Source organism: Lissotriton helveticus, chromosome 4_1, assembly GCF_964261635.1.
Source record: "Lissotriton helveticus chromosome 4_1, aLisHel1.1, whole genome shotgun sequence".
NCBI lineage: Eukaryota > Metazoa > Chordata > Amphibia > Caudata > Salamandridae > Lissotriton > Lissotriton helveticus.
In genome coordinates, this window is record NC_136063.1 from 207,063,118 (window position 1) to 207,078,047 (window position 14,930).

The following is a 14,930-nucleotide window of genomic DNA, read 5'->3' on the forward strand; positions in this document are numbered from 1 at the left end:
CCCCTCTGAGGCACCTGCGCTCTTGACTCTGCTCCCCACACTGAGCAGCAACAACAAAGGGAGAGTGGGAGGAATCAATTCTTCCCCATCTGGCTTTTAATAGCCAGGTGGCAGAAGAGAACCACATGAATACACAACCCTGGGACTGTTATGTGGTCTAGGAAAAGAGGTGCTTGGCAATGCAAGATGTGTACTATGCAAAAGGGCACGCCTATATTCTCTTTTGGGCTTGGGTATCAATAATCAGGTAAGGCAAGTTCTCAACAAGGGAGTCATTCAAAGAAAGCCATTATATTATTTAAGATAGTTGGGAATGTCCTAGGGTGACATCATAAATTAATTTATTTCAAATTTGAAGCAGTAAGGTGCTGAATGAAACACAAAGACAGGCATCTATGTGTTTGAAAATTATATTAGCTTCAAACAGAGAAAAAATTAAGGGGTTCAAAGAAAATGATAACATATAGTAAATCGACAATGTGTTGTCCAAAGAACTTCGTTCTGTTTCTCCTTCACATCTGGCATTGTACTAATAACCCACTCTCATGAAAACATTTGAATATCCATTTTGACAATAAAAAAGAACGTCTCAAGATATTTGTGAATGATCCAAAGGAGAGAAGGGCTTCACGTTGATGTTTCGGTCTCATATGGTGTGTATCCAGGAGACCAGCTTCAGGACCGCAATATTTTATGAAGATGTAAATAAAAGACCCCACTCTAAAGGAGAGTCCACTTCTAAAAGAGAATAATGATTATCATAATGTTGTAAATGGCATTTGAGACCAGGAAGTTATTGAGTGCGATAAATATTGGGGTCAAGCAGAAAGTTTGCATCAGCCATTGTAAATCAGAAAGCTGTACACTACCACACATGCTACGATTGGCTCTAAGCCTGTCAATATCTACCCAGAAGATTCATAGCTAATACTTGAAACAATCCTCATTACGGTATCAACCTATATATCACTACACCTTCTTTTCATAACAGCTGCCTGTGCAGCTCACAGAGTTCTAATAACGAACTAGAATCTTTACCTTTATCGCAAACTGTGTCTGAAGTGGAAGACATGCTGATGAAGTAGACAGCTTTAGAATCCTTCACTCTCCTGTACAAAAGGCTCAAAGTCTACATGAAAATGTTTCATATTTCTGTTGCATCACGTTCCGGAGATAAATGAGTTCCCGAGAACATTATTTTCCATGTTCCGGTATTCTATATTTGTCTTCCCAGTAATTGTGTAGTCTATGACAGTTTTCACTGTGTTTTAAAATAGTACCTTATTGTTTTGTCTAATTTACAATGTTAATTACTTTAAAATGTTGTAATTATCTTGGAATGTAGCGGCGTAAAAGGTATGCAAAAAGATATTTATATAGACAATAAATATAGCTTTTTAAATATGTTGTATCATTTCCTTGTAGTTAATACCCATTAAAAATGATTTTGGAGCTTGTGCACATTTGTGCAGGGAGATGCAATTAACAGCAAGAGTAATTAGTGAAAAGTAAAACGATTAAAAATGAAATGTCCATACGGCAACTGGGAAAAGATCTGGGTGTAAGTAACTTCTGCACCTCTAAAAAAGGTACTCGCGTACATTCATATGGACGAATAAAAACTTGTTCAATATATAAAAAAATATGACTGTTTTAAAGTTAGTAAGATAGCTACAGAAAAGACTGGTATCCTGAGTAAATAAACGTGGAAAGGAATTTTTGGACTTAGATAGGGATGTCTCTATCTATTTTCAACCCCTTAAAAAATATATATTGCCTCCAATAACTAAAAACCCATACCTCCCCTCACATGTCTAACCAGTTGGTTTCATATCTGCATGAACACCTCAATGTCCATGTACATTAGCCTGCTCCACAGAAAAGCTTCAAGTTCAACAGCTCATAATCCAGCAGAATGACATTCAAGAGTTCTTCACTTTTGTCTTGAGCACAGAATATTAGCATTCTAGTTGTTCATTAGAACTCTGTATGAAGCTACAGTAAATACCTGTGTGGGGGAGGAGTGGCGGTCAGCTGCTGGTGTTGGAAGTACACATTTCACTTAGCATGCCAGACTTATTGTCTCAGCTTGATGAGGAAGGTATTTGAGAAGCTAGAGCAAATGTGTCCTTACTTTAGATTCTAGAACACTAAACATAATTTCTTTCACAAAATGAAACTTCTCATTTTGTTAATTTATTGCAGTCCACTCTTAGGAAATCATTTCCGTTCTATGGCTCCGATTGCAGCAACATGGCTTCAGGTGTGCCTCACATTTGTCATGAAAATAGAGTGTTAGTATTAGTTGTTCATTAGAATTCTAGCTAGAATCTGCAGTAGAACACTGAGGAATCAACTGAAAAACTGCTGCTACTGTTGGAAGTACACGTTTTACTCAGAAAATTAGGCTTTTTGTCTCACATTCTCACATATCTGAGGAAGATATTTGTGAATATTTAGAAAATAGGTTCTCGTTTTAGCTTCTGGAGCACCTTCTATAAATTCTACGAGAAAATCATGGGAGAAAACGTTTTTTCTCTCAAACATTGTTCATCAAATAACAACAGAGGCTCAGCATTTTTCATAGGGTAAAATCACCTTAAAAAACACAATTCCTAAAAGTAGTATAGTACTATAAACAAGTGATTTGTATTGTGACCAAAATGTGTTACCACCCTTTATTCTGGTTCCTTTTTGTGACCCTCAAAACCATACGTTTATTGCAGTTCATTCCAGTGGGACAAAATGACAATGCCTTATCACCAAAACAAACCCGACAGATATACTTCATGTAACACACCATGTAGCAAGCAGGTTTCTGAATCTCAACCCATATTTTAAGGGTCTGATTAAAATAGCAATATTTTCAAAGAGGGACTGCACTCCCAGGTAGTTATTGGCAGGGATATAGTAGGCCCCTCATATTGGGACTCTCTGACTCCACCCTGTTCAAGAACTGCTTGAGAGGCCCCACCACCACCAGATAATATTGTTTAAATACTGGCCCTGAGCCACACTATGGTCTTCAATGGATCTCTCAACCTTCCATTGTTTTATACTTGAAACACTCCGTTTGATTGTCCCCAGGCAGGCAAGCAACTTTGATGAATCATGCCTATTGCGGTATGTCTCTTTCTGTCCTTTTAGGCCCGGAAGTTGGCTAGTTGCAATCCATCTCAATGACCAAGGGCGGTGGACAGTTTCCTAAGATTTGCTTCAAGTACGCACTTGTCCTTTCCCTTGTTCAACTTAAACCTTGTGATAAATACTGTAGCAAAGCATGAGGTAAGGCGGTAGCAAATAAACATCAATGTATCTTTCCCTCACTGAAGAATGCGTTGTGCATTTAAAGGGAACAACTCAAGTAGGCACTTTGTGTTCTCTCAGTAAAGCTCTGTTATTAGTCTTGCTTCCATCAGCGTGATGGTAGAGGCCAAACATCCTAGAAATTTTAGAATATCCCTTATATGCAAAGACTTTTACATTCTGCTTGTGGTCAGAGCAATGCACCTTGTAGACCTTGAAATTGACGACCACTTTGTTCTCTTCGATCCTCCACTTTGCTCAATGCACTAAGTTCTGCCAGATGTTTTCTGGCCAGTGGCCAGCACCTAGCATCAATTTCATGCTTCATATTGTGTATGCAAGCTGCAAAGAACACCTCCATCCCTCATGCCTACCAGGATAATAACCATTTCCCAAGAAGAGTACTCTTCAGCACAGCTGATAGTGATAGATTGGCAGCACCCACAGAGTTAGTCTGTTGGAATGACTCATGGTTATTCACTTAACGCTTTACCCTCTAAGCCTCAGATCATCGTAAACTAGGAGGCAGAGATGTGGGGTAGACATAAACTGATGGCTACCTCACCTACCTCCATGATTAGAGTGCTCATTCTACATGTCCAACTTCCAACTCCAGTGCTCCAGTCTGTGCTGGTCCATTTTATTTGATTTTTAAAAATCTACTCTTCTGCAGCAACTTTGTGATGCTAAAATCCTTCTGTCCGGGAGACGGGTAGAAGGACATTAACGCGGACTGTTAAGGGAGGAGTATTAAACAATCTGTCGGCCTATTTAGCATTCCGAGAAACAAGATGCGAGTGTGGAAGTATAAATCTGTTCCCATCCTATAAATATGATCTAATACCCTTCTGGAGTGAAATGCAGTAGTTAAGTTTCAAATCAAATTTCTGTATCAACTCCTTATACACAAGTGAGGGTCACGGTGACATTAACTATAGCAAAGCAGATGTGTCCAGGCAGTGGACAGCATCCGCACTGATTTTTGCAGTCAGAATCAACACGGATGAGGCTGACTAAGCCTTTCCGATATTTGCCTGTTAGCTGCAGTTTTTTCACTTACAAGTTGTCAAATTGAGCGTTTGCGGGTGTATATATAATTATTTAATGCGCACAAAGTTTATTTTTGCGTAGGCTTCCTGTGCCGTATCCTATGTTTGTCTCTGGGTATTGAAATATTTTCAGGTCACAAAGACTTAATATTCTTTATTCGAAATGTTACAGCATGCAATTAAATTCACTGTTTTTCTTCCACACTCAGTGAATGGGGGTGGGGGAGGGTGATAAAAGCCCCATTCAAATAACAAAGACAATCCTTGTCAAGGTGAACCACAAAAGTCACTATATACTTCTGTCCTCTGGTAGCATGCAGTGCTTGGATACCCCTCAGCTGCTAAGCACGCTCTACTCATCCTCCTAACATAAATTGTCACAAAGAAGTCAGGCTTAACTTAGAGGCAATATGAAAGTATTTATGCAGCACTCAAGCAAAAATAAAGTGAGAACACAATGCCAGAAAAATCAAAGACCAGTTTAGAACAATAGAGTAAAATTTAAAAAATAAATGTGCACCAAAATTACAAAAATCCTATCAGTAACACTGAAGATATGAGTTTTTAAAGTTGGTGGCGAAAATAGCACCAAAAAGCATAAAGCGCCACTCGCCGTAATGTGGTTTCACTGCACCGGGGTAAAGGCACAAGTTCAGGCCAACCACGATTAAGCCCAGTTCAGATACAGTGACCAGGTTCGTCCCACTGAAGAGTTGCTTTCCCAAGTTCAGGCGAGGGGCTGCTGTTTGCATTGGCGGGTACCGTGAGGAGGTAGTTGTCATTGTGAGGAGTAAGTTGGGCATCGTGAACAGTTGCTGTTTTGGTGTGAAGAGTTGTTGTCACTGAAGCTTTGACTTGGGGGTTGATGCAGGCTGTCGCTAAGAAGGGAAGGTCTCACTTTGCATTGACGGTCATTGTGGACGGCCGCTGTCACAGCAAAGCGCAGGCCCAGCTGGAGCTCTGCATTGGCGGACATCGCAGGAGGTCAGTTCTTGGCAGAAAGAGGTCGCTAGGAGCCCAAAACTTGCGTATCTTTGCCTTGAGTTCAGGAGGAGTATGCTCTGATGCCAACCAAGGGTCCAGAACCTGGTGGGCACCTCTTGGGGATCAGGACTCAGTCCAACAGAGGCCAGCAGCAGGACTCAGGCATGTCAGTTGGTGCTGGTCAGCTGGTTTGTTGCAGGGAGGCCTCTGGAAGGTAGTTGTGTCCCTGTAGCTCAAATAAGAGGTCCCCCAACTGACCATTGAAGTCCCTTCCGGTGAGCCTGGGTTCAAGACAAGCAGATGCAGCCTTCCTTCTTCTGACAGCAGGACACCCTTTGTTCTGAATCTTCCCCAGGCATGTTGTGTTCTGATGAACAGGTCTGAAGTAGCCACTTTTGTCCCCAGTGCCAGCCAGTGGGTGGGGGGATGACCCACTTTATGTAACCTGCCACCTGTCCTCGGTTTGGCTCTAAACTGTCTAGGCTACCAAAGGACGGGTAGCCCTAAGTGTGATCTTTGTCAGTGACTGGGAAGTTTATTGTGTGAGATTCATAGCATTTCTGACATGTGGCACATCACTCATTAGGCACTGATGTCAATGTAGAGACTGGGTCTGAAAGGATAAGTGAAAACCCCCTGACTGCTTGTGTCCCTACATCGCTAACGCAGATCATGGACACTTCTACGCCCTGTCTCCAGTTTCTGTAGACACGGTTGGGGTGTGTGATCAAAAGGCCACGAATACTTATTGAAGAGCTACGATTGTGAATATATTTGTAAACAATTGGCATTTTTCATTTAACAGAGGGGGAGATGTGGTGTTGTGTGACTTAGAAATGACGGAACCCTTGTGGCTCCTGATGGACTCTATAAGTGAATGCAGGTTTGGAATGTTGAGTTTGCAGCTACACGCAGACGAATAAAGACATGTTATACCAAGCTCCGTGTTTGGTGTAGTCTTTGGTGAGTACCTAGGCTGGGAAGTATGCTACATTGGTTAAGCATTGAAAGCTGGTAAAATATAGGAGTGTGCCCTAGAGCTAATTCATGTTGCTTTATGGGACAGGTTAGGAACCGGAAATATATCCCTACCTGCCTGTACCTCAATCATGGCTTTCCTTAGAGGTGAATGTATTCTTTGCCACCAACTTTGAGATAGAGTTGTCTATGTATCAGATGACAACCAGGCCATGCACCTCAGTTAGATTCCCTCCTCTCACGGGGGAGTCAATACTATTTCTTCTACTAAGACATCACGACCCATCCAGTCTGTTGTTCAGACATCTCATAATCTGTGCTATTGTGATACTTTCTACTAGTAAAACAATTTACTAAAAGAAACCTAAAAAATGCACATGTACTAAATTGTGCCCACTCACAATGTGTGTGAACTTACTTAGAAGCTCAGATTTGTTCTGAATTTGCAGAGGTATACTTCGCTCACAGTTGCTGGGGCGATAACCTTGCCTGTGCACTCACGATTACTTAGTCAAGGTTGCCTTTATAACCTGGTACTCTTCATACTTAAGGGGTCTACTCTTGTTACTTTGTACACAATCCAGTTGTTTAATTGTATGTTTCTCTTACTCTTTCGGTGAAGTCTGCTTTAGAAAGACTTCTGTTAGCTGTGTATAATTGAAGTTGAACTGATTGATTTCCATTTCCGCAAGGATGGGTGATGTCTTCAGCTGTTGGGATTCATGGAGGAGAGAGATCACAAGCGCAGGTGACCGATTTTTAAATCGATCTGTAAGCATCAGAGAATCCAGGAAACGTGCCAGAAATATAGAATTGTAGACCAGAAGGAAGCAGGCCAGACTAGGGATATTGAGTAGGTTCAACCATGCTTGGCGGCAAAAGGATGCTTATTCTAGGTCAGAGGTGTCCATCGTTGATCTACGGGGGATGGGGCTGTGCCAAATTTTGAGGATAACAATTGACTATGTAAATGATTCCCATTTAGAAGCATTTAAAAAATATATATATCTCTTGTGGATAATGTTGAATATCTGTCATGGTCCTGATCTTCGTGGGTCAGTGAGGACATCCGTATTCTACTCAAATGTTCATGTAATGACTTCTTGCGTGTTCAAGAACACTTTCTGTCTTTGCCAATAGCAATGCAATATGTTGCATTTGGTTTATATGTAATGAACGTTAGCTTAATGCGTTGAATTTTCAGTTTCATGAAGTTGAGAAGCATACATCGACAACGTTTTCAATTTAAGTAAGTGGTTGTGTTCCAGCCCTGCTTATCTGCAACTGATGTATTTCCTCTCTCCTCCAGGTGAAACCAACAGAGAAGTCTATCTGCCTTGGAGCCCTACTCTTTCTCTACACCGGGGAATTTTTCCTGAACATCAAGTTTCATGATGACAACTCAAACAGAGAACTGCCGCTGTCTTGGTTCTGCCTGCCGAGTGTTCACATTCGAGCTATGGATCCTGTTGCCGCCTTTTAAAATAAAGATCTATCAGTATTACTCATCATGTCTAAGGCCGTCGCAAATGTGATCCAGCCTAACCAGATGTGTTTTGAATTTTTTTAAAGGTGCCACTGACGTGACTCAAAGGTCTGCATAGAATTCAGTTCTGTTTGTAATGCTCTAGGGTGAATAAAGTAAAAACAGCATTGCTACTGTTCTTAAAAACATATATCTAAATATATATATCTCTATATATATAGATATATATATATCACCACTTCCACAGCAGCGATGAGGGAATCCAATCTCCCACCGCGGCAACGCAGACATGGACCAAAGTTTCTTTGCAAATTTCTTTATTTAGTTGCAAACCGCCATAACGTTTCGCCTCCTCAGAGGCTTGTTCACATGATATATATATATATATATATATATATATATATATATTTGTTTTCTCATCGCCCCCTCCTACCGCTCTACCTCCAGTAAAACAAATTCATCAACATGTTCACAACTTTGAATGAATGTTTGTAGGCACGCGTACGTACACCTTGGAAAGTACACATCCTACTTCACAGCATCTTCATTGGCTAGTCTGATGGGTGTGGTTAAATGTGGTCACTGAACAATGGGAGTCACCTGTTCTGAGGGTCGGTTCTTTTTAGACGGTGTAGTTATTTGTTTGCTGAATTATGAATTTTAGAGCTCCGATATTTCTAGAGTTCTGAAAAGATTCTCTTTTAGTTGTTCCTAAATTTTGCAAGGTTATTTGGTTTAGATCAAATACTAGCTAGTAGCCCAGAAAGCATTTTGGTAGCAGTGATTTGCGAGATGTACTATATTAGAATTTGTGTTATATGCAGAGTATGGTTGCTTGAGGGCGCATTAGTACCATGAGGTCAGTAAAACTATAGAGGGGCTGAGCAAGAGAAAGATTGAGTGTCGCCTAAGGGGGAGGATATGGTTACTCTGACGCCATCTTTGCGCATCGTTGCTCCTGCTATACGAGATCCAGCTTTGTTTGAGAAGGACACTTGGACTGAGACCCAACAAGCAAAACCGTAAATGCTTCAACCATTGTAGGTAAAGTAAGCACCCAATGGTGCCTTCTAACTAGCTCTTCATTGTATATTAATGGTATTATTGGTGGGCGCGACCGCACATGGGCCGGCCTTAGTTGCCAACCCTATTATTTTTAAATATCACATTGGGTATCTACGTTTTGAGATAGATACCAGAATATCCATGGTGAAGAGTAATTGACTGGATTATTCATCTCGTGTTGCAAGGCACTAGTGAAAACATTTCAGGTAAAATTAACAAGTCAGCGGAAAGGCATTATTTGTTAACTGGGAGCTTTTTTGTTTGATTGGCTGATGCTACCACTGCATGCAGGTTATATTTCCAGTTCGTTTAATATACTGAAAAGTATGCATTTTTAGTTTACCACCAAATGAAGAAAGGGAGAGTTACATCACTACCCTTACACCTCTTATTTCAGGTATAGCACTGTGTTTACCTGCACGACATATAGATGGAAAATAGGGCTTGACTTTCAGTTTACCTCCTACTTTTCTTTTACTATGACACCAAGCGAAGAGAAAATAACTGCCAATACATTACTTTTTAGTAATCCTAATTATTTACATCGACCAGCCTTTAGTGATAGGACTGTTCCAAGCCTGTGGCGCCCAGTTCCTCCATCCTCAATGTATTACTAGTTCCTTGGTTAGGTTGGCAAATGTTTTGATATGTAAACATGACATTATCACGATGATAACTTCATGGTAGGTTAAGGATTGGAGTGAAAATGTAAAATGGTATACCAAAATTTAACAAATGCAAATAATATACTATGAATCAGCCTACTCTTTTTTTCAGATCCATAATCACTCTGACCTCAGTCTTCTTATCCTTCACCCTTAGTCTACCTTGCTTCAGAGCTTTCACTTTCATGCCAGCAGTTCTGCTGGGCCTAGGCAAAGACAGTGGCGTAAAGAAACTTGAGGGGCCCCCGCAAAGTACATAGAGACTCACTCAGGAGCTCTCAGGCTAGGTTACTGTGCTGAGGGGGCCCCCTGGAGCTCGTGCCCCCCCTCCCCTGTGGTGGCTTTGTCACGCCACTGGGCAAACATACTTAGGCAAACATGCTGTCTGTAGCAGTAGGTGGACACACTGACCAAGCTTACGCTTGACATGTTGGTCTTTAACCTTGTAACGTGACCCCGCCTCCTCTAATTGAAGGCTTTGCCATGTCAGTTCCATGTTGGGGCACAATGTAGGCGGCGATATAGAAACGAATCATATTTTTAGAATAAAGGGCCCCAGTCCTCATAACCATCTGCAGGAAGACCATCAATAACTCCTCTGTAATATAATGCACACTGTGGAATTCTGCCTCACCATTTATTGGAACTCACTTGGCCTGGCTCTTGGTGGGACTCAGTATATTGTTGAAAGTGTTACAATCAGAAGCAACTCTCCTAGCTTCTACCCAAATGTGTGATTGTTTGGGGATCTATGATAATTGAGCGTTTTATTGACTGGTTGGCCTAAATCTTGCATCTATAAAGGCTACTTGACACTAAAGCCTTAAGAGCTCATTGCACCAAGAACTGACCTAAGAAAACCGGCAACTCTACAGCTGTAAATCTCTGTGAGGACTTCGTTCATAGATCATATTAAAAAAAAACATGTCTTCTGTTTAGCAAGAAATTGTGCAAAGTCCACCCCTGGTGGTTGAATGTTGGCAGAGTATTGTGATTGATCTCTTTTGTTTTACTGTGGAGCGGGTAAATCTAACCTTTGAGAGCTGCAGCATATGGCCTACTGTAATTGTTATTGTGGCTGTAGCCAAGTACACTGTGCATCTGGTTAATGTGTTGTGTTTTAACGAAGTGAATAAAGGATATTATCACCCCCGGACTTGCCGTGGCGTCTCCTGTTGATTTTTATTTGCGTCATCGCACAGTGAAATATTGCTCGCCATCTGTAAGCCCTACCGAAGAACAGTTTGTTAAATGTAAAACACGTAATTTACCTCTATCAGTGAGCACGAGCCGTAAGACACACCAGTGATGTTCCCCGGAGACATTCGATTGGCAGGTAGAATAAAAAGCATCTGATCCAGCCAGCATGCCATCTCCTCTAACATTGTTAAGGAGCTTCATTGACACCCTTGTGCCACATTCCACAGACATCTTTGTCTCCCTCATGCAATGCACAGACCACAATGCAGGAAATCTCTCTCACACACACATATATATATATATATATATTCACTGAAAAAACCATAGGTTTCACACCAGTTATAGTTAGGAATTAGCATTTAAAAAACCTATTAAATTCACTGAAAAAACCATAGGTTTCACACCAGTTATAGTTAGCTGGAAATTTTACTCGCATAAAACCATTGAAATTCCCACGTTATAGTTAGTTGGACTCACTATAACTTGCGCGTGCAATGCACTGCTGATGACGTCACATATTACATCACTCATGACATGGTCAGTGACATCACTCATGACATCACTGATGACACCATTCAGTGAATGTGTGTCGTTCCGAAAAATAAATATGTGTTATATATGTATATGTAAAAGTTGATGGAAGAATAAATGTTTAAATAAGTGTTTACATGGATGTTTAAAAAAAAAATTTGATTGGTTAACTGGCTTATTAAGTGTATCTTAGTGAATACATATATTAGTGAGTAATGTTTAAATATTTAAATATATGGATTAGTGTTTCACTTTGTGTATAAGTGGCTGCATGGGTTGGTGAGTAGTTACGTGTGTATGTATATGGGTTATTAGATTTTTTTTAAATCAGTATGAGTGTCTATATGGTTTGGTGGGGGTATTACTTAGCACATAGATGCATGAGTGACTGACTCTCTGTTTGTATGTGTTTTGAAGACAGCATATGTGCAGGACTATATGGGTGGATGAGTGTGTATATGTGTATGTTAGTGTCTTTATCAGTAACTACATATGTTTTAATCTAGTATATGTGAATATTGATGTATATAAGTGAGTATATGTGAGAGTAAGAGATTGTAAGAGTTCCTGTTTAAATAAGTATGTGTTTCTATAAGTGATTGTTTAAGAGAATAAATATGTGTACATTTCCTTAGAAGTAAGGTGGTAGTGTGTGTATAGCTCTATATGCAAATAAATGGATGTTCAATAGTTTATTTGCATGTGTGATTATGTGTGTGAGTAACTTTTGGATGACTGTCGGTGTGTAACAGGATGTATAGGTGTATCACTACATATGATGAGTGAGTATATGTATGAGTGACTATATAGAACTGTTTGTGAATGAGTGGATGTGTATATAGATGGTGGAATTACTGAATTGGTTGTTGTAACTGATATGGGTATCTCCATTTTTTTGAAAATTTTAGTTTCTATTTTTGAATATGTGTTTCAAGGGTTACATTACAGTGAAAGGAGGTCTGTCACTCTGTCACAAGGATGGTGTCATCAGTGATGTCATGAGTATTGTCACTGACCATGTCATGAGTGATGTAATATGTGACGTCATCAGCAGTGCATTGCACGCGCAAGTTATAGTGAGTCCAACTAACTATAACGTGGGAATTTCAATGGTTTTATGTGAGTAAAATTTCCAGCTAACTATAACTGGTGTGAAACCTATGGTTTTTTCAGTGAATTTAATAGGTTTTCTAAATGCTAATTCCTAACTATAACTGGTGTGAAACCTATGGTTTTTTCAGTGAATTTCAAAGGTTTTTTAATAGAAAATCTCTATAGGTATGAAATGTAATATCTTTTATAATGAATTTTATATTGTATATTTATGTAATACTATTTTTTTAAGTTTATTTATTTATTGCCCCGGAGCGCTCCCGGGGCGCGTACCGATGCGCTCACCGGTAAGCGCAGTTATGCTGCGCCCCGTTGCGCGTACCGGTGAGCGTCCCGTTAGCGCTATTGCCGCGAACGAAAACATCATCGTGACGTATCGCGTAGCCGCGTGATGCGTCTTATGACGCACGGCGTAAACGCACCCGGAAGCGCCCGAGCGCATACGATCGCGCTACGTAAGCGACCCCGGGCGCGTCCTGACGCGCTTACGCTACGCTCCCCCGGGCGGGGCGCGTAGCGTAAGCGCGTCGGGTCCTGTGACCTGAAAATAACACTTTTCATTGGTTCAGAACACTTTTGGTTTCCAAATGATGAAAGCCCGGGTCATGTGACCTGAACATAACACTTTTCATTGGTTCAGAACAGTTTTGTTTTCCAAATGATGAAAGCCCCCACCTTTTTTCCTCATTCTCACTTTGTTCTTTGAGTGAGGAAGACCTGTTTCCATTCATTAAGAAATGGCTTCAGTAGTAGGAGCAGCAGGAGCATCTGCACCACCACCACCACCACCACCACCACAAGGACCACCACAACACCACATTGGTGGTGAAGAAGAGGAGGAGGAGGAGGAGGAGGAGGAGGAGAGGAGAGGGGGACTTTCCTGCCTGAAGACAATCCCCCTTACAAACCGAAAGAGCACATTTTGTGGGAGTTTTTTAAATTCCCAAGAGGCCAGAAGAAAGTCAATGCAGCAAAAGTGACTTGTCTGATCTGTGGCTGTGAACTTTCCAGGGGGAACCCTACAAAAAAATATTCTATCGGTAATTACACCATGATTCGCCACATGCAACACAGGCATCCTAACAACTATTCTGCATCAGAGGTGAGAGAACTGTGCAGAAACCTTCCCCAATCGTCTTCCAGAACCTCAACAAGCAAAGAACCCACTCCATCGGGTCCAGAGGCAAGGCAGATGGTCCCAAACATACAAACCAAGTTTGATGGATACAAAATCGTTTGTATATTGTGTGGAAAAACAATTACATATGGTGAGCAAAGTATTACACTCATCAACCTTGCTGGTGATAAGCACAAGTGCCCAAAGAAGCCTTAATTTTTTCCTGATTTTTTTTGCTCCAGTTTAGCTGTTTACAATTCCCTGTTTTTTGTTTCTCCCCATAAAAAATAGAAAAAAATATAAAACTGTTCAGAACAGCCAAAAAAAGTAAAAAATGTTCCCAAAAAAATATAAAACAACAAAAAGAATTTAAAAAACAGTTCTTTTTAGAACTACCTACTGCTACATTTTTTTAAAACTCTGTTATTCTTTTTTCTCCAGAGTACGCTCCCCGGTGCGCGTACCGGGCGCTCCCCCCGCGAAAATCGAAAAAAAAATTACATTTTTTTTTTGCCCCGTGGGGCCCTTTTATGGCCCCCACATCAAACCTAGAGGGTCAGGGGGGGTCTACCCTGCCCCCTTTTGGTCATTTCCCCCTTTGTTTTTGCCACCTCTTGTGTCTCGATCCTACCGAGACACAAGATGGCGGCCGCTCCGGACTGTTAGGAAGGTTGACAGACACCCGAGAGCCAATCAGCTTTCCGCTCGCGTACTCGCGTAGCGCGCTGGTACGCTCCCCGGTGCGCGTACCGGGGCGCGCTTATAGATATATATATATATTTTTTTAACCTAAATTACTCAAAATCCACTGGAGCACATATCTTGAGACATAGCAAAGGCACATTGGGCTACCAGTCCCTACAATTTTGCCAAGTTTGGTGGAAATCCATTCAGCCGTTCGGGCTAAAAGTGAGTCCAACCGCTCTATGGAAATTAACATGGGGAAAATACGTTTTGGGACCCCCCTTTTATCTCGGCCCCCGCTTCAGGAATCCCCCCCAAACTTTCAGGGAAGGAGCCGAGTGGAGCAGGCCATCTTCTTTGAGAAATTCGCGAAGATTCGTCCACCGGCGCCAAAGTTATTCCCAATAGAATGTTGCGGATTTCCTATGGAAAGTAGATCCTAACTATAACTACCTACTGGCGACCGCCTGAAGGTAATGTATATATGTGTGTGTGTGTGCCCTATAAATATATCTACACACACAAAATAAAAAATTAGTAGCATACTCCAATCTTCTGCTAGCCTATTGTTAAGTTCCTATTCACAAGGCACAGTCGTAGAATAGTAAGTATATAGTATGTCACGCAACTACTTGGTATTTTCATGAAGACCCATTATATGCTCCACGACAGCCTAGATTCAGTCTATCCCACGACATGAAAACAGCACTGTCATACATGATGGAACAGCTGAATACTACTCAACTTGTCAC

At 41.1% G+C, this 14,930-nt stretch overlaps 1 protein-coding gene across 1 annotated transcript in view; it reads left to right on the plus strand.

Moving 5' to 3' along the window:
• Nucleotides 1–7,825, plus strand: part of TRAPPC9 (trafficking protein particle complex subunit 9) — a 2,424,721-nt gene extending 2,416,896 nt beyond the window's left edge. Inside the window, exon 23 of the mRNA XM_078686702.1 lies at nt 7,627–7,825. Coding sequence (XP_078542828.1) covers nt 7,627–7,800 — 174 coding nt within the window. The 3' untranslated portion in view covers nt 7,801–7,825. The remainder of the gene's footprint in view (nt 1–7,626) is intronic.
• The last annotated feature ends 7,105 nt before the right edge of the window (nt 7,826–14,930 follow it).